General features: G+C 32.6%; 1 protein-coding gene across 5 annotated transcripts in view; it reads right to left on the minus strand.

The window, feature by feature from the left end:
- Positions 1–494: 494 nt before the first annotated feature.
- Positions 495–24,394, minus strand: part of LOC136986981 (neurogenic protein mastermind-like) — a 74,275-nt gene continuing 50,375 nt past the window's right edge. For all 5 annotated transcript variants that reach the window (XM_067284610.1, XM_067284609.1, XM_067284611.1 and 2 more), the window contains exon 3: positions 495–2,098. In XM_067284610.1, coding sequence (XP_067140711.1) covers positions 1,106–2,098 — 993 coding nt within the window. In that variant the 3' untranslated portion in view covers positions 495–1,105. The remainder of the gene's footprint in view (positions 2,099–24,394) is intronic.

The following is a 24,394-nucleotide window of genomic DNA, read 5'->3' on the forward strand; positions in this document are numbered from 1 at the left end:
CCAGAAGTTGAACTTTTCTCAGAATTCGGCCATATGCATGATGAGCGGTGTTGACAGATTAGTTAACTTTTATTTTGGGCAACTAAACATAATTTTTGGGCTACAAACAATGAAAATGAAGCCGTTGAACAATGAAATCCGTTGATACAAGTATTGAAGGATCCCAGCCGCGCCCAGTTCATCCACATTTTATTGCATTATTTAATTTTTTCCATTGTTTTTTAATCTAATATTATTACTATTTTCATTTTTATGGGGGTTTTGGGAACGAATTAATTCACTTTATATTATTCCTTATGGGAATAATTGCTTCAGAATTCGAACACCCTCTAGGATTCGAGCTCCGAGGTACCACTGCATCAGAAATTCGTCCATAACTCGTTATGGATCAATGGGTTGAATGCAAGTTAAATTAGATTTAAGTGCTTCTTTCTGCCAAAATTTACAGAGAATTTCGTTCGTTGTTACGTTCCTCACAATTAAAAATATACAAAGATTGTTATTGTTTTTATTAACATTGCTTCAGAAGTGATTGTTCGTCTCGGGTGACAGTTATTGTTTCTTAAATGGAATGTTCGTGAGAATTTCGGAGATCATTCAATCATGGAATGCAATGGCGAGACCTTCAACAATTTAATCTATATATTTTTTTTCTTTTAATAATGTTTTTAATGCTTAATGCGTAGTTTATCTGTTGAATATGCACAACACAAAAAAGAATTTTCCTTGAATTATCCGGAAGATGTAGAAAAAAAAAACAGATAAACACACGCGAATGGCGTGTGCCTAGGTTATTGTCTCTTAGAATCTCATACTTTAAAGCACAGAATCTGCACTTTGAATATTTAATTATACAGTTACAACTGTCTTTTAAATGTTATTAAAGGTGTGAAAGCGCAAAACAGTACGGAAAGTCTGCAAAAATATTGACTGGAATGATGGTGAGAGTTGAGCTAATTATGCAACTGGCCTAACAAGATATGAATAATGGATAAAAGTAATGCACCAATTGTTAAAATTGTTGCCTATTTTATCCCACGACGTTGGAAACCCATCAATCATTGTGGGAAAAAAAAGAGAAGAGAAAAAGAGCATTAGAGGCTATTCATTTCCCTAAAATTCCAATTTCGTCTAGTAGAGTGAAATTCGATGAAGCACCACTTGTTTGCATGACGGGATCGAAGTTCAACAGGTCCGTGGCACTACTTTCGATATTATCAAAAAAATCGAGATTTATCTGAGAACCGTCGTGTGGTGTCGATGATCCTTGTGGATATATCTGATTAGGTATCTGTATACCTGACGACATTGAGATAGATTGCGACATTTGCATATTAACCGACGCGTTTGGTATATTGCCTTGCAATGCCAACTGTTGCTGTTGCTGCATGACCACCTGATTACTGGGATACCTTTGCATTTTTTCTGAAGATTGAGGCGGTGACATCCCTCTCATATCATTGGTATAAGATTGAGGATAAGATACACGAGGGCCTGATTGGCTCGTTATCCTCGGTGGACAATGAACTAAGGAAGGCCGCCATTCCGTAGTTGAACCGGGGTTACGTTGAGATATATTCAAACCATCGGGACCGATATTAACATTTGGAGATCTTGGATTTTTCGTTAGTGGATTCGTATAGTTAAGTTTATCCGATCTTGGTACGTGTTCCTGAAGAGATTTATTGATGTAACCTCCAGATGGGCATGCATCGGAAGATAGGACTTGACCATCCGATCTTCTGTAATTGTTCACTTGTCTGTGTATCTGGGAGCCATTTCCAGTGGCGCGACTTCTTCCAACGTTACCATAATTAGATATATTGTGTTGGTTAACATCCCCTAAAGGTTGAAGTTTGTAATCGGGTGGAGGTCGATTCAAATAGGTCATGTTTTCTAAGTGTTGAGGCGTCTGAAGGTTCGTCATTCCACTAGACGATGGTGTTCTACAACCAAACGGTGAAGTAAAACTCAACGATTGGGATTGAGACATGGTAATTTGAAAATTAGCAGCGGGTGGTGATCCTGGTGTCTGAGGATAACTATGATATTGCTGAGTTGTAGTCATGGGTTGGGTGTGTCCTGTTGGTGTCAATGGCTGCAACAGAAATTGTACTAATTATAAACTTTATCAAACTGGATAAAGTATATTTTATAAAATGTATAAATGCTTAAAAGCAAGTTAAATATACACCCAAGTTATTTAGCCAACATATATGTACAGTACAGTAGGCTACATACTATACACTAAGTGCATAGTGTATAATATACTTATACATTTAGTTTATATAGTGTGTACTTATAATGTAGGCTATATAGTATATAGAAAGTGAACTAAAAGGAAATTATAAGTACAGTATATAACTTAAACTTATAGTATACCGAGTGTATATTTATTTTTATGAATTATACCCTACAAAACTTGCTGTTTTACATCCTTTTTCTATATAAAAATATTTTAAAGAGCATTAAATGATTATTTTATAATTAATAAAAATTCTAATTACTATTAATTTTTATTATATCTGATGCTTTATTTTATATATAGAAGCAATTACATACATTATCTATCATACTCATCACTATCTGTTGATTATGCCTCTCCAAATTTAATTTTAATAAGTAAAAATATTGTTACTATTGTTGCCCATTAAATACATATAATTATAACACTTAATTATAATTAAATCATTAAAAATAAAGAAATAAAACCCATACAATAAAACTTAATTAAATTTTATTATATAACTTATAATCAAATCACCATTAAAAGTCAAAAATTATTAAGTAAAAATTAATTTTAATTAAATGCAAATTTTAATTTTAAATGCATTAAAGAATAATAACAATAATAATTATTATTATTACCAAGGGGTAGAGTCTACTCAAGAGTCTAGATGAAAGAAAGGAAGAGAGTGAGGGGTGAGGAAGAGGATAAGAAAGTCCAGTAGGGTACTAAGCAGATAGAGTAAATGAGAAAGTATATAAATATAAAGTCTATATTTTAAATTTTTATATAAATAAAAAAAATATATATGTAATTTTAGCATTTTTGCATGTTAAAAAAAGTAAACATGAATGTAACTAATTACAATAACATTGAAAAAATTCTGATTTATCTCTCAACTTATCAGAATTTGAATTAAAAATTTATAATATATTTTACTCTATAAGTCCATAAAGATTAAAATTATTTAGAAGACTCTTATTTAAGTTTCTTAAAATGAATCTCTTTAACTGCATTTATCTAAGTCCACACTTTCTTCTCCATTTTCCAGAATAGCACTATTAAGATGAATAATGTGATAAATATAGGAAGAAAGTAATAAAAATCAGAAGAAAATTAAACTATATGGAATTTAAGAATTAAATTAATATTAATAAATTCTGAATCTTAAATATAACTCATCATATTTAAGGGAAGAAAATTGACATTTATGGTAAGAAACTAACAGTAAAATGATCACTTGACTCTTTTAATAGTTAAAAAAAAATTTCTTTTGTGTGTGTATGTGTAAAGAAAGAAATAAAATGATAAAAATACAAAATTTTAAATATATTTAAAACTTTGTATAATTAATTTAAATGTAATTAATAGTTTAAAATATAATATAAATTAATTTATTTATCGAATTAAATTGTTTTCTAATTCATTAAAAAAAATTAAAACAATAAATTTTAATTCAATTGATTAAAAATTAAATAATATAATTTTAACATAAAACTTTAAAAAATATTTTTTAATTAAAAATATAAATTATTAGGTTCCAGATTTTTAGCTTTCAGCTGACATTTTAAGAAACAATTAACCTTAAATTAATTAAATAATGGCGAATTTAATTTAATTTTTATAAATTAATTTGTGAAGTTTTTCTTATTACAATTAGAATAACTTTTTTCCTTTATAATCATGAAGTAAAAATAAATGTTATTGTCTTTTTAATAAGAAAAACAAGTTGAAACTTTTAATAGAAAGAAGGCTTTAAACTTAATTTTAAAAGAAATCAAATTGTTAATTAAATTAATCCTTTAATTAGTAAATTATATCATTTTATATTTGATTTTTTACTCATTAGTATAAATTATAAGCGCCAAAAAGTCAATTAAACTGTGAAAATTATTTTAAAATGTGGGATCTTTAAGAAGGTCAGACTCAATAATAAACAATAATTTTCATCCTTTAAAGATAGGAATCGCAGGCATTTGTTTTTTTAAAATGATAATTTCTGTTTATTATTGGGTTTATCCTTAAATTTTCCACATTTTAATCGACTTTTGGCGCTTATATAGTTCATGTTAATGAGTAAAACCAAAAGATCCTTAGCAATAGAACTTAAGAATCGACAGGAAGAGATGAAGTTGTGCAGAAGACACATAAGATGGGTTTCTTTTACTCATTAGCATATATTATAGGCGCTAAGAAGCGATTAAACTGTGTAAAGATCATGTAAAAATGATGGAATCTTTAAGGACAGAGCCAATAATAAACAATAGTATCCATCGTTTAAAGGTAGGAATCGACAGGAAGAGATTAAGTTCATGTCGAAAAGATACATAGGATCTGTTGCTTTTACTGTTTTTCAATGGATTCTCAGTTAAAGATCATGAGAAGATGGTGATCTTGTTGCTACAACATCCGACGAACGCCAAGAATCTAATCAAGAAGCTCCCCAGCCAGTTGGCCATTACAACAACGGCCTTGGGGGGGAAGATCGGACGAGATGTTTCCGATGCATTAGGTCTAATGAAAATCAATAGCGGCCGAGCCGGCTGTGCCACAAGTGGATGTCCGTTGCCATGACGTGAACGTCCAGGAAACCAATCAATTCTGTATCCGTTCTTTGGCGCCTGGCATTGCTGATGACGTTGGTTAGAGTCAAGAGAAATGAACGGACGGGTCAGAGTACAGGACAGTTTGGCTAGGAACTGAATGAATGTTTCTTCGTTTCCTATCTGTTTCCAGAATTTCGATTCTAACAAGAAAGTATAATCGATCTCTCATGTTTCCTTTCTTTTATTTTTCTTTTTTATCTGTCTGTTTGCTTTCTACAAAGTTATCTTTGCCGTGAAACGATCTTTGACATGGAATTTTGGAATTGCTATAAATCTCTTTGAACCGTTCTACGGGAAAAAGTTATTGTCGTGAAACGGGGCTAAAGATATAAATTTCTTTTACTACTTTATATAAACTTAAATAATCATTAAGTTAAAATATATTTAAACTGGTGATAAATTCCACTAAAAGTGAAGCCGGAGGAGACTAAATCTTAAGCATCTTTTCGTAAGTAAGGAATAGGTTATATTTATAGAAAATTTAGGTTTTTTTCTCCCTGTTCTTCCTTCCAACAAAAAATACGATCGTAATCGTAGTTATGTGACCAGCTAAAACAACATTCTATAAATCGTGAGGTCAAGAAAAAATTATCACTTCGCTTCATGTTCCATCAGAAATAAAACATCATTTATGTTCACCCCAAACTGGCTACACCTACACCAAAACAGATAGCAAACAGCTAAGAAACGTATAAGCATAGGAAACAAAATGGCGGAGCTATTAAATCGACCTCGCTTTCGTCTCGTTCTCTCCCGTCACTCCAATAAATTCCAACGTCGACCCCTGGGGCCTAGAGACTTTTCTTTGCTTTTTTTTCGTCCTTCCTTCCTCCCCCTCTCTTACTCTCTCCTTCTCCTCCTCTCTCTCTCTCTCCTTCTTGCTCACTCTGTGTGTGCTTCTTTCCCTCCCTCGTGTCACGTGCAAGGTGCGTGACCGACTGGCAGATCATTATCTGTGGCACGTAGCCCCAGGCAGACACCAGCGTGCCATACTGGATCGCAGTCGCTGCATCACATTAGATTTAACTCTTTTTGAACGGATTAACGAATAAGCTAAAATACTTTCCATACCTTCGGGTATAGGGCATTAAATATGCATCACGTCCAACCGCCTCCATTCTCGATATCTAATTTTTATATACCAAAAAACTGATTTATAGTTATGAAATTATAAGTCTATATATATGAGTGAAGAATGCTTGGAAATTTATATTCGATGATGCAGGTGTGTGAATAATGATTATCGATTCGACTTTACGAGAAGTAAATCTTGTTTTTATTATTATTATTATACACAAGAATAAACTCGTTAAAGTTGTGATATGTTAGAGAAATTTTGGGGTGCCTAAATTAATAGTTAACTAAAACATAGTTATATAATTAGGGTGGTGCTGAGCATTCGTAATAAACAAGTGTCAGGAATTTTATAATGGCACCAGACTAAAGATTCAAAGACTTATAGCGCAGTTTGTAATCAAACGAACTTCAGAGGGCTACAAAAAATGCCTATTGTAATGGGGAAAAAATGAATTGAGTTATATAATAAGTTAAATAACTAAATATGAAGTTCACGTGTGAAAGAAGACACACGCTTTGGTCTCCTATTCCGAAGAGGAGTGACCACAAGGAACTTCTCCCCCCGTGCCATCTTACCTTCGCGTCTAAGTGAAGAATAAAGTAAATAACAAAATTAAGAGGCATAAAAGGCCGTTCTTACACCTGTGTCCATGACAACTTGTGGCTCTTGTTGAGGTTAGTACACCTGCAACTCGTCACTTACTTCCGAGCTCGTCCCTCCCTCTCCCTTGGGTAGAGTTGTCTACCAGTTGGGAGACAATAGCGTAGAAGAGGGGGGAAGTTCTAACGAAATTGTTGTAGCGAAGTGAAAATTGCAGGAATTCTATTAATGCGGGACTGGCAGAAAAGGAACGTTAAACTGAATAATCTTGCCGTAAGTTATTATGGAGGTTGGTAAATGTTCATTAGCCTAATACGAGATTCGTTATAAAGAGGTTTCACTCCGTATCAGGACAAATAGTGGTATCAAGCTTAAAGATTTATAAATAGTAACACGAACAAAGCTTACAAACACAAACCTCTGAACAACGGCCACTGACGGGAACATTAAAAATGGCCGCCATTTAGAAGTGGACGTTATTGGAGGGTCGCCTGTATTAAGATCAGGCTTAAAGATTCTTTCATCAGGCCTTTAGCCTGATCTTAGTACAGTCGAACCTCCATAACTATCACCTCTAAATGGCGGTCATTTATCTCCAGTTTATTCTCAGAAATTATTCATATAAACGCGTTCGACTGACTGTAACCAAGCAAAAATAACAACTAAATATTCAATTTAATATTAATAATCAGACAAGAGTCACAATCAATGTCACAAATATTCAATTAACGTAATAAAATTGGTATGAATAGTCACTTAATGATAGGAAAATTAATATAAGAATTCAATTAATGGAATAATATTTTTAATGACCAAGGCATGAGCGAGATAAGATGAGGCCCGAGCCGGTCACGTTGTAGGGCCTATCCGAAAACCATAAAAGAATTAATAAAATAAAATAAAAACGATTTTTTTAGCCACTTAACATAAGGAACACTCTAATTTACATATCACTTCTGTTTCGCGTGTTTTACATAGAAGACAATTTTGGGCCCTTGGATTGATGGTATACGCCAACACATGGGTGATCTTGCAAAGAGAGGACTTCCTATGGGAATCTTGCCTCTATTAGATTCAGTTTGGTTTATTCGTTTACAGCACATGGGCGATCAGCCATGTGATACCTCCCGAATGTCTTTTATGGGAAAGGGGCCCTATTTAAGTGTTTAACGTGAAGAAAACCCGGAAAACTCCACGTTGGCAGACGCGAACCCAAAGTTCCACCAGTAGTTGGTGGACCATAGGCCCCATCTATGTCCACTCCACGGATCAAATAACATTGTTAGATTCCCTCTGTCCTTGTTAGTGCACCCTCTATCCAGATCTGTTACTAATTATTGAATATATACACGTATACAGCCGACAACTATAACACAAAAATTAAGTTTTATGCATTATAAACACGCGATTTAATTATTTATTTAATTCTTTAAATTTAAAAAAAAAAATCCGACTTTGCATGCTCAATTATTCATTAAATCCACGATAAATGCTTAGAAAATAACGTTTAAATGGGGGGTTATCGATCGAAAGAAAAATATGTTTCAGATTATTTACAAACGAACGGTTTGCTTTGAGTTTATGGGGAATCAATTTATATGATGCTAAATGAATATGTTGTGATGAGAAAGTGGAAGGGGGCGACGACGACGATCCAACAAACAAAACTCATGAAATATTGCTGATACGATAGAAGAGAAAGGCGAACTATTCAACCAAAACGTCTTGCCATATCAGCAATTTTTCACTTTTCCCTTGCACAGTGTTTGTACATTGCTGAAGTAGCGATTCATCAACCGAAACAACTCCACTGGATAGATAGAGATGTGGCCATCATTCTTCCATTGCAGGTAGTGGATTGTATACTGGATCCAAAATGACGAAGTGCTTTATAGTTTTGATTGTTCTCTTCATTTAAAAAAGTAGAGGAAGAAGAAGGAGGAGGAGGAGGAGATGCTGTAAATAGATCAAGAGCTCAACACAATAATGACAAATAGATATTGAAAGAAAGAAGGGCATAAAAAAATCCAGATCTATATTTTGTATACTGTCATAAAGAGTAATTATTCATAAACACTGTATATTGACCATAATTAATGAAACGGATTTTTAAAGTAGGAAAGTGGGACAGACTTGTGGCAGGTGGACCAAAGATGATGAAGTATAATTGAGTAACAATGAATTTTTTTTTCTTTTTTGTTTCCATTTTTCAAAAGAAAATGTGATTTTTTTTTTATTTCCTTTGAAGGATAAACTTGAAAAATAGTGTTTCGCAATTCGTGATTCGTTTAATTAAATTGCCTAAAATAGAATTAGAAAAATAAACGTGTTTATATAAAAGCAACTCATCTTTATTTTGACAATTTAATTACTTCACTTGGTTTAAAATTGGATGTACAGCACTTATTTTCCTTTAATAAATATATATGCATTTTTATATCATTGTATAATTTTACAGGAAATAGATTTATAGACAGACCACCGACCTACCTACAGGCGGGTAAGTCTGTAAATCTGTCTGTAATAAATCATTCGTATTCGTGTATATTCCACTGTATGCGGGTATGTGCGCGTATACGTTCGGGGTGATCCAAAAGTCAGTTAACCGAAGTGTAGACTTGAATTTAAAAATCACGTTTTCGCCAATTTTGTACGAGAAAAGCACGTTGTAAACTCGAAGATTCACATTCGCAACTGTAGTAGAATAAACAAAACAAAACGTGGTTAACTGAGTTTTGGACCACCCTGTAGGTATATCTATGGGATATTTTTAACAAATTCCGTGACGTTTGTAAGCTATCAATTAGTAGCTCAGTTATTAAATTATATTTTTTTAAATCTTTTTGTCCTGAAGGCATCAAGAGGCCCTTTTTTGGTGCCCATTTTAAGGGCATGCCAACAACGAAAACGATTAGCCTACAATAGGAGAAACCGGGTGATGAAAAGGTGGGACCAAATACATCCCAGCCAACCACTCACGAACATTTCTGAGAGTCCAAAGCGAATTTGAACTCGGACCCTCCAAGAGTGATTACCTGACGCCATTATTAATTAAAAGAAATATCTATTGGCTTAAAAACGAGCTTGTACGTATGAATTAATGCTTAGTTAAGTTTTAAAAATTCAAAGATGATCAATTTTATGTTTATTTGTAGCATGACCAATCATAATTCTTATAGGTCCCTGACAAATTTGAATCTATACGCTGCACTATGAGATATCACCAAAGGATCTCTATACATGTCTTCCTGGTTGTCGTCCACGATTTCAAGTATAATTATTGACAATTCAATTATTAAAAATAATAATTTAATTTTAAAAATATGATCAAAATCTCTTGAGATCAAAGAATCCCTATTGCATAAATCCATTGTTCTAATAGCGATTAAAAATTTCGAGAGATGCTCACAACTAAATGAATTAAATAGTTATTAAAATTGGATAGTTTCGTCTTATAAAAACGTCTTAAACAATATTTTTTTTAGTTTTTTAAGGAATTTAACGTTAAATCAATGTCAAAAACCTCATTAATTGAATTATCTTCCCTGCAAAGCAGCTCTGAGAATTGTCATGTTGACAGTGATTTGAAAATGTAATCCATTGCATAATTCCTTATTGAAATTGTATTCGTTGCACATCTTTAATGATAGTATTTTACTTTTATTTGCAAATAAAATATTTAATTTTAATTTAATATAAATACATTTAAATGCAATTAACCTCTCTATACACTATTCATCTCCATATTTTGCTATCTCTTAACGAGGAAACTTGATTTGATGATGATTCTAAGACAAAGTTTCTTGAAAGGGGTTAATGAAGGGGTTTGGGTTAATGAAGTTTCTTACAATGAAGCATATGACTTCATGTTAATCACACGACAAAAAGTTAGGAAACTTAATATAAAATGTTCGTTTAAACGCTGTAATTTGCATTAACAGAGTAATTATTACACATAATATACGTATTAATGAAATAATATAAAGTTTAAATAAGGAAATATGTGGTAGGGTATACTAAACATCTTTGTGTATCTTCCTAACGATAATTGATCGCGTGTAAGAGACTTCTGATAATGTTATCATTCGAGGAACATACACGTCTTGAAGTACAAGGCCAAAAAATATATTGCGAAATTTCTTACGCGAGAAACCATAAACATCGAATGTTTGTATCTAAGGTATTGAATTGATGTTTTATCTTTTAATTAAAATGTCTTTAATGGCATAAAGAATAGCCAAGTGCCAATATTATCCAATTGACATGTGTCATAATATTCTTTCAAAAATATCCAAGAACTTTTAATGAGACAAAGCAATACATGAAAGGATGCCTCCTGGAAGGACTTTCTATGGGAAACTGGCTCCTTTTTAGGTATTCTAGAGTAGAAAAACCCGGAAAATGGCTTCCTAAAACGGGATCTGAATAAAACGGAAACCTGCGTAAACGGAAACTTGCCAAACCGGAGAAAATATTCAGTACCGAGCGATACCGGTTTACACAGGTTTTACTGAATATAAATAATGTTTTTAGTCCAATAGTGGGCGAGTGGATAAAAACCACCGAACGTGTCGTGGGTTCGCACCTTTAAATATCTACTTAATAAATATAATTACAATAATTATTATATGAAAATTAATTTCTAGAACAGAAGAATTATTCGCTAACAAATGAGTTCGATTCACGCAAAACACGTAATTTCCCAGTGAAGTTCATTTGTATATACTACAGAAATGGTAAGAATTTTAGCAAATTTTATTATTAGAAATTTTAAAATTATCATCATCAGTTAGAAAAAAATTCCAGCAACGAGTTGCATAACTTTCCCGGCAAAAACATTTAAAATTACATGTTGCGCCATCTGTTATCTTATTTTATTTTTAAAACTTTTCATATTATAATAATTATTATTATTATAAAACAGCAAAAAAGCATAATTTTGAGTGTACCGATGGGTTTTATGCAAAAAAAATTGCTAGTGCTAATAACGAGTAAAATCGTCATTAAGTCCGACCCTACTCACGACTCCCCTCTATCTCCCCATCCCCTCGACTTTTAACCACCAAAATTTACTATCGCCAATTCTTCTAACACATAAACCGCCATGAAAAATTTCAGCAATTTTCGACAAAAGGCACAGAAGTTATTGAGCTTCAAATTGGGTAAACAAAATCTGCCCCCCAACAAACATCCAGAAAGCCCCCAACTTTTTAGTATTTTTCGACATTTCAAGGGCCCTTGAGTCCAAAAATGTAAAAATCGTGGAAGTGGGGGTTGATTTTTTTACTGAGCGCCATACTTTCACCTGTTATATAAAACAACCGGTAAGAGCTAAAGTACGGGTAAATATTTTGGTGTCTACATCACACGTCTAAAGAGAACAAATAAAAAAATTAGGAAAGAAAAATGTCTTTGATAAAGCCGGAAATTGAACCCTGTATCATCTAATGCTTTAATCACCTAATGGGACCGTGGGAATAATTAGTTATCCCCACGATAACGTTAACGATTTCTTCAAAGAGAAAAAAATAAGGTTACTATGTAACTCAAACGGTAAGCGTACAACCGTACAAGTGTACTTAACTTCATTCGAGATCCGAATTCAAGTTACTAAATGTCGTGGGTTCGAATCTTGAACACAAGCACAATTTTCCCTTCTGGCTGTTTGCTTTAGATGTAAACTGTCACACTTTGTATACAATATCTTGTTAAACTCAATTACAGTAAAACCCGTCCGAAGCGGAACCTAAATAAAATGGAAACCTGCCAAAACGAAGCGATTTTCTTACGTTAAAAGAAAGCCTGTTCAAATGGTAACCTGCCAAACAGGAAAATATATTCGATTCCGGTTTATACAGGTTTTACTCTAATTACATAACCATCATCACTTCTCTCAAACTCCTGTACAAATTCGAAATTATACCCTGTAGAATTGTAAAATTAGATTATAAATTGTATTTTATCATATGCTCGATATATATAGCCTACAGTAAAACCTGTGTAAACCGGAATTGAACCGTACCGAATATTTTCTCCGATTTGGCAGGTTTCCGTTTTGAACAGGTTTATTTTAACATAAGAAACTCGTACCGTTCCGAAGAATTTTTACCGTTTAGGCAGGTTTCTGTTTTATTCAGGCGCCGTTTTGGACAGTTTTACTGTAATTTGTAACTTTCATAGTGTACTGTACATTGAGTATATTTATAAGCAGATCAAATTACAGGGAACCAACAGGACCATTTGGTCCCAACCCTGGAAACAGAAAGCCTCCAAATCTTTTAGTTAAAAAAGTGACGAACACAAATTTCTTGTATTTGTACATTAAAACTTGTTTAAATCGGAAACCTGCCAAACCGGAAAAAAATATCCGTTACTGTGCGATTCCGGTTTACACAGGTTTTACTGAAATTATAAAATACTTTTGAAAATTTAGAGGAAAAATGTTTCGAAACTTCGATTGACAACATCGCAATTTCCGTTTTCAAAATTCATTTTTAAATGGCAGATGAGAAGAAATTGGCAAAAATATGTGCCGATAATATCTAATAAATTATAAATAGAATGTAAGGATTATATAATTATTAATAAAGTGTTCAGTAAACACTACATCATATCGACTAAGAGTTGATTTATATAATAATATTTTTAAAATTTATTTGATTATATTACATGAAAAAATTGTTTTTGTCTACGTTGAATCAAAAATAAATATAACAACCTTGAAAAGATGATAAAAAAGAAAAATAAATAAATATTTTCAGCTATAAACATGTATCGGTCTCAGAAAGTTACGTACGATATAACATGTAAAAGATTTTATAAGATATTTAAAATGATTGGTCAGTTACTTGAAAGTTGAGGAGTCGATACGCCTACTTTTCTTCCAACAACCAATCACTGTAAAGACAGTCGTTTTACAAAGAAAATTGAGAAATAGACTACATTAAAACCCCGCTTTTACGACGTAATTGGAAAACCAATTAAATGAGACGTCGTATAGCGAGCCATATCGTTTTATAGAAGTTTTAGAGAGGGAAAACTGAAGTTAGGTTCGTGGTGGCAACAATTTTAACCACTTAATATGAATGAAAATGGAGACGAATAACGAAAAACAAACACTTCTTAGAATTCTCTTTTATCTAAGAAATTGTTTGAGTGAATTTATTAGATAAAAAAACAAAAAAAACATCCAACAAAATGATTGGAAAATCCATTCGTTCAATTGGATTTTCTATAGTTTTCAATCTAAGAAACGTATTTCAATTTCTTTTCAAAAATTGAACTTTTTATTAATTAAATATGGACGAAATTTGATTGCAACATTTAAGGACACGATACAAAGAAAGTTAGATAAAAGCATTTAATAATAATAATAATAATAATAATAAATTCTGCCAGAAACAATACAACATATAACCTCTGGTTGCAAGCCCTTAGCACAAACAGACTATCAACAAGTAAACTCAACTCGCTCAAGAAATAAGGCAGATGTGAAAGATGGATAAGGTATTTAATGTATCTGTTGTCCTCTCTCTTACTGGTGTTATACCACATACACTACACAAAAGTCTAGAAACATTAAACCGTAATAAATACGTACCCATAGCACTACAGAAAGCTGTAATCTTGAACACATGTCACATTGTTAGGAAGTTTCTACACGTTGACACGTATATCAATAACACATAAGCTTAAAATGACATTTGTTTGGGTAGCTATGCCAAGTAAATGGCACCAGTATCAGCTGAGCATGACATTTGCACCATAACAATAATAATAATTGGCAGACACGTGTGGAGCCGGCTCTACTGAACCGAATCGAATGAAACTCGGTACACGTGCAATACAGATCAAGGGGAAGGGGGAAAATCGGTTAAAATTTTCACCACCGGGAGAAAATGTAGCGCTGCAAGGATGACGATTGTAAGACGAGTGGGCAAAATTTTACTACAAAAATAAAATTACATTTTACACGTTTACAACGTGTGCTCAATGCAGGATCCTTCACTGTCGACCATGTGCTACAATTGTAAAACCGAGTTATTAACTGATAAACACGATATTTCAAATAACTCCATAGCTAGAAGCATACGTTTTCGACCGAACAGCGCTACATTTCTCCTGGTGGTGAAAACTTCAACTGATTTTCCTCGTGATCTGCATTACATGTGTATCATTCGATTCGGTTCAGTACAACCGGCTCTACGCGTGTCTGAGTACCATCAATTTAATTCTAACCACCCTGTATTTTCACAAAACATAAATCTATTCTATAAAATGAATACCCAACGAAATTTTCCTTATAGATATTTAACTTCTACATTTATCTAAGAAGATTTATTTATGAATAACGTAACGAGAATGGCACACACACACACACACACAAAAAAAAATACGATCAAACATCTGTTAAATTACTTTTAAGGTTAACAAGTACTTAACAGCTTCTTTTTATAAAATAAAAAATATAAAAAAATTCTTATCCAAAGTAAGAATCGTCTTGCAATTCATAAAAGGTGCAATATACTTAAAAATATGGCGGCTAGAATCTAAAAATAACGACCAGGCAAAGCACTAATTCTACCTATTTGTGATTTTACAGCGTCCATAAATCATATTGAATCCCCTCTTTAAAAAGAAATAAATCTCTTAACAATTTCGTTTTATGAGGAAAAGCTTTAAAAAATAAATTAGAGAATAAAAAATGGAGAATTATTAACGACAAGACAATTTATTTCATTTTACTTAAAGAAAATAAAAATTAAATAATTCTACTTAAGTAATAAAAATTGATCCGTGTGGTTGCAATGCGTTTTGGCTCGAGAAATCTGTAATTCCATTGTAATTTAGTGATAAAAAAGGATCCACTTAAAGTGTGACGCAATAAATTTTGGGTCAAGAAATTTTCATGGAAAATCTATGGTTAATTGTTAAAATACTTGTAATATTGGATAGTTGGATGAACAAGGCAATGCAACACGTGGCATTCTGCCAAGAATGTATGCTTTCCGGGTGGATTTTCTATAGTAAACTGGTTCCTGTTTAAGTAAAGAATGAAGAAATGTCTATTCCAGATACGTAAAGAAAACCCAGAAAACTCCACCGTTGGTCAGATGAGAACCAACGAGCAGTATTCAATAATTTTATTCACTCGGCCATTGGTGAGCCATTGATAATAAAATACATCCACTAAAAATATAACAATAAATTTCGGTGCAAGAATTTTTCGTGAAAAATCTATTAGGATTTTGCTGATAATAAGGATCCACTTACAGTATGAATGCAATGAATTTTGATTCAAGAATACTTGTTAAAAATTTGTGGTAAGTCATTAAGATTTTCGTTTCATTATGTAGGATTTTGATAGTTGCTGTTCTAGTATCAAGCTTTAGGAAATAAAACACATAGATTACATTTAAAGTCCTACATAGCCATGCCAAAATCCAAAAGGCTTACTATGCATTTTTAGAAAAATTGTTGACCGAAAATTCATGGTATACACACAAAAATAAGGATAAATAACCACAGAAACAAATAGTAAGAAAGTTTCTGAAGATATAAGTAGTCCTCTGCGATAAACGTAAGATTCAAGATTAAAATTAATGATGATGATTGGAACAATAAGAGTTATGCTTACTTAACGTCTACTTCTCGATCAATCATTAAGGAAAGACTCAGAAGAGATAGAAAAACAACAACAAGAAGGAAGAAGAACCATGAAAATTATCATTTTATCTCGAATAAAATCCGAACCCACACCCTACAGTAATATAAATTTTGTTAATATCAGTAGCTAACCAAACCATAATTACATAATTTTTAATTTACGATTTCTGTAATCAATCTTCATTAAAATCGTGCATAAATGAATGAAATTCCAGATAAATTATATAAATTTATTAATACTTTATAACTGTTCTGAGGATTTAACAATATATTTTCTGCATTAGGAATGGTGAGTAAATCATAATTGAATAATTTAAAAGATAATCGATGAAAGTATAAATAGGCACTCCTCATTATAAGTACGATAAAATGACGATTATTTGTGAAAATTTAAAGGAAATATTTGTAAAATCTCTTATTTTTACTTCTCTAAACGATAATCGTGACTATTTCCACTTCTCTCCAAATAATCATGAGTATTATTTAGAGAAAAGTGAAGCCGAACTAATCTGGAGGGTGGCAAATCTCCATAATGCCAGTATCAAATTCCATCATTAATAGTGGAAAATTGAGCATAATGTTTACAAATTTTATTAATTAATAAGGGTTATTATTGTATGAAGTAGTATCTCAGCTCACAATGTTAGAGGAATGTTGCAAATATTTATAATTTTCATCCAAAGTTTAATATCAAAGCTATAAAACCCGCTAAAATATTAATCAATACCTAACAATCATGAAGATTGTTATTTGGAAAAGTAACTGCTGAAACTCACAATAGGAAGAAGAGGAATGGGGTCGAAATCTCCCTAATGCCAACTCCAAAATTCAATATTAAAGCTATACAACTGAAGAGAAATGCTTAGTTTAAGAATAGAATGCAGTATTATGCTTACAGCTTATTAGACAGCAATTCTCAAAGACCTATACATTCCTACTTCCTATATTCCTATTAGTATAAAAAAAAATTTGAATGGAAATCACGCTACTTCCGGTCAAGACCGGAAGTTTATATGTAAAGTTATCTAGTTAATGCAACTGAATCATTATTATTAAAAAAAAAAGTAACAATCACAGCAGTTAAGGAATTTGATTTAAACTTTTCTAAATTCAAACGTGAAAAAGTCATGTTTAATTAGTAAATTATAATATATATCCTCCGTTTTCTCGTGTTAAAATTGTGATGGGGTGTTGAAGAAATGTGTACATATTGAAGAATGTATTTATCATTAATAAATATATAATATCTGAAGTCAGTTTCTGATTCGTCCAGAGGAAAACAGACTTGTTTTGTCCGTCTTTAGATGGAGGAAGAAGAAGAAGAATCGGATTTAGAAGAATAACGAAAAAGAGAGAATAAGAGGAACAAAAGGGAAGACGAATAATGCGAATAAAAGAAATGAATAACAGGAGAAAGAATAAAAAAAGGAAAACAACAACGAGTAAGAAGAAGAAGAAGAAAATTAGAAGAGCAACAACGAAGAACAAGAAAATCTGGAGAAAAAACAACAATAACACAAGAATATACGAAGAAAGAACACAGAACAACAAGAAATATTCGAAGAAACAACAACAACAAGAAATATCCGAATAAAGAACAACAACAGAGGAAAAAACAACAAGAAAAATCCGAAAAAAATAATAACAACACAGAACGACAACAATATGAAAATAACAAGAGCAAAAACAACGAAAAACAGTAATAAGAAAGATATGAACAACAAGAAAAACTAAAGAACAACAACAAGACAGACGTTTTATCTAGTGTGGGATCCGAACCCACGTCACACTCAATTCTGATTCGACGAAACGATCTTCGTTTACTTTCGTTTACCGTTACGTGTGACGTAATTCATATTTCTCAGTTAAAATCCATTATTAACCGAATAATATCATTTTCGCAAAGAACCTAGAAAACTCTTGAAGGGGTACTTAACGAAACGAAGGGAATTGCAAATGGTTGGTAACTGGAGGCGGGGGGGAGGAATCGTTAAATCACCAACCTATGTAGTTAAGTCGTCACAGTGTTAAATGAGTATCGCCAATTGTTTACATTGACTGGAGTGGGTTCGTGTCGGCAATTGGCCTATTTTCTTAGATCGGGCCAGGGGTTAAATATGTAAGTGGGACTGGGATCGTTTCAACATCATTAATTCATTGTTCCAAGGAAAGAGCAAATGACTGATGATAGATTGTCAGAACCACTGAAGATTTCTTTAATGAATTCTTAAGTATTCGTTTAAATGGATGCATACTTCGTGAACGGATTCATTACAATTTATTACCCTTTTTTCCATACCCGTGAGAGCTTATTTTTATTTATTACTAATAAATTACCAGTTAAAATTAACATTAAAACCGGTAAAATCTGTATATAGATATTTTTAAAAAGTTACTTAACGTGATAAATATTTATTGAAATTTTTCCTGTAGGGCCTCTCGGAGTTCGGAGGAGGATTGAGTTGATGGAATTAGGAAATGCAACACGTGCCAAGGTAGGGTTTTCTATAGGAAACTGGGTCCGATTTAAGTGTTAGACACGCGAGTAAAACATGGAAAACTCCACGTGGCCAGCCTAACCCACGTTTAAGACTTTTATCCACTTGACCACTAGTATATGGAGGCCCGAACCATTTACTTTTTGGGGCCCCTATTACGTTAAAAATAAAGATTTTTCTCACTCTTCTTAATGCACAAGAAATCGTTGGAATGAGTAACTGTTAAGGAATGTTTTCGAGAGCCTCATAAGTGTGAGGCCCTTGCCAAATGGCCTTATTGGCCTCCTCTGTGATATAAATACTTTTCAAACCGTGTACTATTAGATTTCAATCTTCAAATTTTAGAATTAACGCGTTATAAATGAATGGAACTAACCGAGGTTTATAAAAAAAAATGAAATCCTTCACTAAAGAGTACATAGAAAGCCTACCTTTTCAACACTGCGCCATACAATATACGGAAGTGTTGCAGATATATTTATCAATACAAATCGTCCTCAAATCAATTATTAAACAAGAAAGAACTCATTTCAAACAATTTTCGTAAAGTTTGTAAGGCAATAAAGCGTATACGGTTTACACTGGTTACATGATAGAAAAGAACCGAACCCACGTCTCGTTTTAATCCTATGAAACAAGATTCGGTTCCTTTTTATGAAGCAAAGTAAACATAATAACGAATTATCTCCCCACTCTAAAAACTAATTAACTTTTTGAAGAATTACAATAAATAATTTTGCATGTAATCTTAATTAAAATCAAACAATTATACCTTTCTTTGCATTGAATAACGTAATTTTTAACCTGATTTATATAGATGTAACTCTATAATTTACCGAGTTTTTATGCCACCAGTGGCCGAATGGATAAAAACACGGGTTCGGGCCTCACAAACGGGCTGGTCACGCGATATTTTCCGAATTTTTCAGGTGTATAACACCTGAATAGCGGTCAGTTTCCCAAGATAACGTGACGTTTACCGCTATTTTCACTTATCTAACGCCTAAACAAAAATCATTTTCACGGGTATAATACTTAAAGAGAGGTCAATTTCTCGTAGAAAGTCCTCTCAGGAGACAGATCGCCCATGTTTTGTGTTGTCATCAATGCAATCCTACTCACAAGTCAGTTTTGAAATCCGATACAGCAGATAATCATTTGATAATTCTAATTAATGTTAAAAATTTCGCTATTTTTTTCGTATCGTTTCTCCATTATTGACATCTTAGAAGAAAAACAACGTTTTAATTAGATCTTATCGAGTTATTCGTGGCATTTACAAAACAAATTGCCGCCATGATTAGTAAGACGAAGCTATGCGAGTCCCTTTCAAAGGAAGATTCTTTAGGATAATTGAACGACATTTTAGTGTTGATAATTAAATTTAGGAAGAAAAATACGTTAGGTCTTTCAATCTACGTTACTTAAGGTGTTTTTTGTTTAATCTAAGATCAACTTGAGAACATATTTCCCATTATACTTCTAGATACCAGTATTTTTACTTGATTTCTACAGTGCTAAAGCGGTAATTTACATGCTTTTATACTGAAAATAACTTTAAAAATTCTCAATTTTATTATATTATTTCTCTAAATTATACGAATTTGTTCGAAATTTCATGTTTGTTTGAAGTCTATTGAATCTTTATGCTATGAAGAATGTATAGCAATATTAGAGAATTAAAAGAAGAGAAATTTAATTAAAACTATAAAACTTCTATTTTAATTTGTCTCAAAGTATGTTATTTATTTTATTTTCTGAAATATTTAAGGAGAATATCATGTAAATGAATGTAACAAATAATAATCTACATGCATTTGCTGCTACTATACAGCTGTGTTTCTCCTTATAATTATAAATTTTATCAATTATCTATTAATAAATCTCATCAAATTAATTTATCTAATTAACAGATTGTAAAGTCTTGAAGATATTTATATTCATACGTTAATATTAGTGACAGGCCAGCCCTTGTAACACTCTTAAACTCACGATTAAGATGAGAATCTTAGTTCAAAATCTGGTTGGGCTCAGAAATTTTCATAAGCAATTGTACCTATCCCTCATCACGTTTCCGTTGTGGGCCTGGCAAAATTTCCGATAGGTATAAAGGGCCCCGTTAGTTCTCACAGATCCTTCATTGCGCATCCTCTTCCACTGTGGACCTGGCAGAATCTATAATAGGTATAGAGATCCTTTAAGTGTTCGTAGATTCATCACACTACCGCTTCAATTGTAGGAAGAATCTATGATAGGTATACAGGACCCTCTTAGAGTTCATAGATCCTTCATCATACCACCATTTCCATTGTGGGCCTGACAGATTCATGCTCACTAGTAGAAAAGTGGCTAAATCATGTAAGTTTCTCATACAATTAATTAATTTACGAAGCAAGATCATTCATAGATAATCTACACGAAATACACGTTATTAATTCTGAGAACTTAACAAAAAATCTAAGTTCAGTCATTGACCTTCGTTACATTTTATAAAAATCTATTCTAACAACTCGATTGAAGTTCATGCGCTTACAAATTATCTTTATTCGAATTTATGATAAACACCACCGGTTTTATAGACTACTCACTTATGCATGCTGTCTGTAGTTTAAAAATGCATCCTATCAACAAGCCAGACCTGTCACTGGAATCTGCCATTATAGAAATAAAACGAGGAAAAAGTCGTGGTTCGATCCTCTCAGACTTTCCTCAAACCAAACTGAGATGATTGTTATAACATGGATCTAGCAGACAGTTGTGACGTAAGATTACGAGATCAGATATTATTTCGGATTAAAAATAAATTTTCTTTATCATCCCTTCGTATTCATCATCATTTTGCTCGAATTTTTTAGTTTAAGTACTGTAAAAACTGAGTTAAACTTAAGTTAGGATGATGTGACCTCGATCTTTAACCGTGATCCATTATAATATAATGATATATCTTGTAAATTTATATACGGAATTCAATGCAGAATATATAAGTATATAGCCTATATATATAGATGTGTGTATGTATGTTAGGTAAAGGGTTATGTACCGTTCAACGTATAGCACCAAATTTGGTATGAATATTCTGTAAAACACTAGAAAAAATACTGTGGCGGTTCCACCTCTAAAGTCCACAGAACATTTATCCATAGACTGAGATATATTCCATAGGATATAATGTAGGACATATATTGAGTATCGTTCAGTTTTATAAGCAATTTAAGCGAGAAAATATATATTTATAATGAAATTAAATGATGTTTTTAATGTCTCTCGTTTAAAGCCGCTGTAAAATTTAATTAAGGGCACGAATATATCAACAAATACTTCTTTTAGCGTAAATGTTGAGAAAATATTTGAAAAACTTACGAAACTGATTAATTAGCACAAGAATAGCCACAGTTAATCCCATTATTAAGACTCTATGGCAGTGGTATTCAATCTATGGGTCGCGACCCCATTTGGGGTTGCGGAAAATTACTTTGGGGTCGCACTATTAAAATGTTTGAATACCATTGCTCTATGGGATCAGCCAGCATGGGTAAGGAATGGCACAATCTGTGCCATTCGTGATAAATTATGGGGTTTAGATCATATATTATTGTTTGAATTTTTGATTTTTTTCCATCATAACCGTCGTAAAGCGAGCCGTCATGGTTCTATTACCTCAGCGTGTTAAATTGAGATTAAGTCCTTGGAAGTACAGCTTCAACTATACAATGTAACACAAAGATGGTCAACATAATACGGCATGTACGTAAGTAGTAAACACTAGAGTCGTGATGCAGGAATCTACATTACACTTGCTACAATGAAGATTCACGTTTTCGGAATGTAAATTTATTATAAGTCTCAAGTTCAAATATTTCTGTAGAATTTTCTGTGTTTCACGTTATTATTCAGATGGTGGACATGGCTATGCTTTATGTTGGCATAAATCCCACAATTTGCATAGATTTAAACCAAGGATTAGTTTTATCTGAATTCATCAAGACATGTGTCATGTGTTATGAATTGTTTCTTTCACTAAAATGAAAGAAATCTGTAGTTGCGTAAGGATACGTTCATTGTTTAACAATTAAAATTTGACAATAATGTATCTTCTTCACTAATTGTTTTATACAAATTGGCTCAAAAGACGAAATTCAGTTTAAACGATGTTGTGGATACATCAATGGATCCACTGGTATATCTCAGTGCTCTTCCATGGCCACGGCGCATCTATTTCCATTCTGGTAAAGAAGGTCAATGCAGAGGTCATTCGGGTTTCTCTGCTGGCAGTAAATAAATGCTGGTTATGGCTGATCTTATAGGGGTAACAATGCATCAGTTTTGTCAGTACTTTCACACTGTACTGGAATCTGCAACATTGTTTATTGATTATACAATTGTGGGAACATCCCCAATGACTTTTGAAGTGACAGGTTTGCGCCATCGACCGAACTGAACCCTCAAAACAACCAGAACCCTCGAGTAAAGTGTGCATTCTCTTGAGAGCTGTGGAGTCAATGGTCTTCGGCATAATTCTTATGTCCATATGCAACAATAGAATTGCTGTTGTTTTCATAAAAGAAATGTTTCACCACAAATAAAGTTCTGGCCATCGTAACTGTTAAGAATGCCATGGATAACATTTGTCGTCACTTTTATACATAAAATTTGGCTGAAGCACGTGGGCTTATGCAAAACAAAACTGCTTCTTCGTTGTTTGCAGCGCCAAAAGTCCACAGTGTAAGTCTTGTTACTCATTTTTTTTTTTTACTTTTTTATGTGTCCTGAAATGTCACCATACCCGATTTGGACTGCTAAACACCTCTCTAAGCGGCTTTGAATACGGATACTTTAATTATAATTTTCAGGTATCAATGTCAGTAAGAGCCGAAGATCACATAACACATCGTCACACAACAACTATGACAATTCTAAACACAGGTCTGGAGTTTGGGACATGTGATTTGGTGATAACAATGTTTGCAATACAAAATCGTACATTTACACACACAGAAATAATGAAGGGTTCTCGGTTTAACGTTTCACAAGGGAAAATCCATTCACTAGTATCCATTGACACTTCACTCGAATGATGTGCTATTTAGGAGTTCACTACAACAAGGTTTGCTGTAGTATAAGTAAAATGAATTACTTAAATTCGTTTATATTACTCAGGCGTATTTAAATTTTATACTTTTATTCATTTAAAAACGTTTGTCTGAATGTTTTATGTAATGCAGATTCATAATTAATGGTGAACACACGAAAACAAACGTGTAAACTGACGTTTTTGCAGCTGTTTACATTGAATAATTTGCTTTATCTAAGCAACAGAAGTAAGAGCAATTCATAATTCATATTTTACATCATAGCTTATGTCAGGCATCATTATTTAAAGCTGAAGATAGGTAAAAAAACAGGAAGCGCATGACTAGAATTATGGAAAATTAAGAATACGTTTCTGCTTAAATTTTCCTGTTATAAATGTACAAAAATTTAAGCCAAAGAGTTATTCTTTCGTTGTTTACCCGTTTCTATACATAGAAACCCTGATTTTTCTTTCCTGGCTGTTATTTAACAGAGGAAAAGTATGGACATCGATCATAAAACGACCCCCACCCTCAAGATTTTTACATTTTTAGACCCAAAAATGCAAAAAAGCAAAGAGTTCCTCTCCTCTATTTATGGATGTTAATGTGTTTGGGGTTATGATTTTTCACCCACTTTGAAGCTTTAT

This window comes from Centruroides vittatus, unplaced genomic scaffold (assembly GCF_030686945.1).
Source record: "Centruroides vittatus isolate TY-2023 unplaced genomic scaffold, ASM3068694v2 scaffold_1431, whole genome shotgun sequence".
NCBI classification, from domain to species: Eukaryota; Metazoa; Arthropoda; class Arachnida; order Scorpiones; family Buthidae; genus Centruroides; species Centruroides vittatus.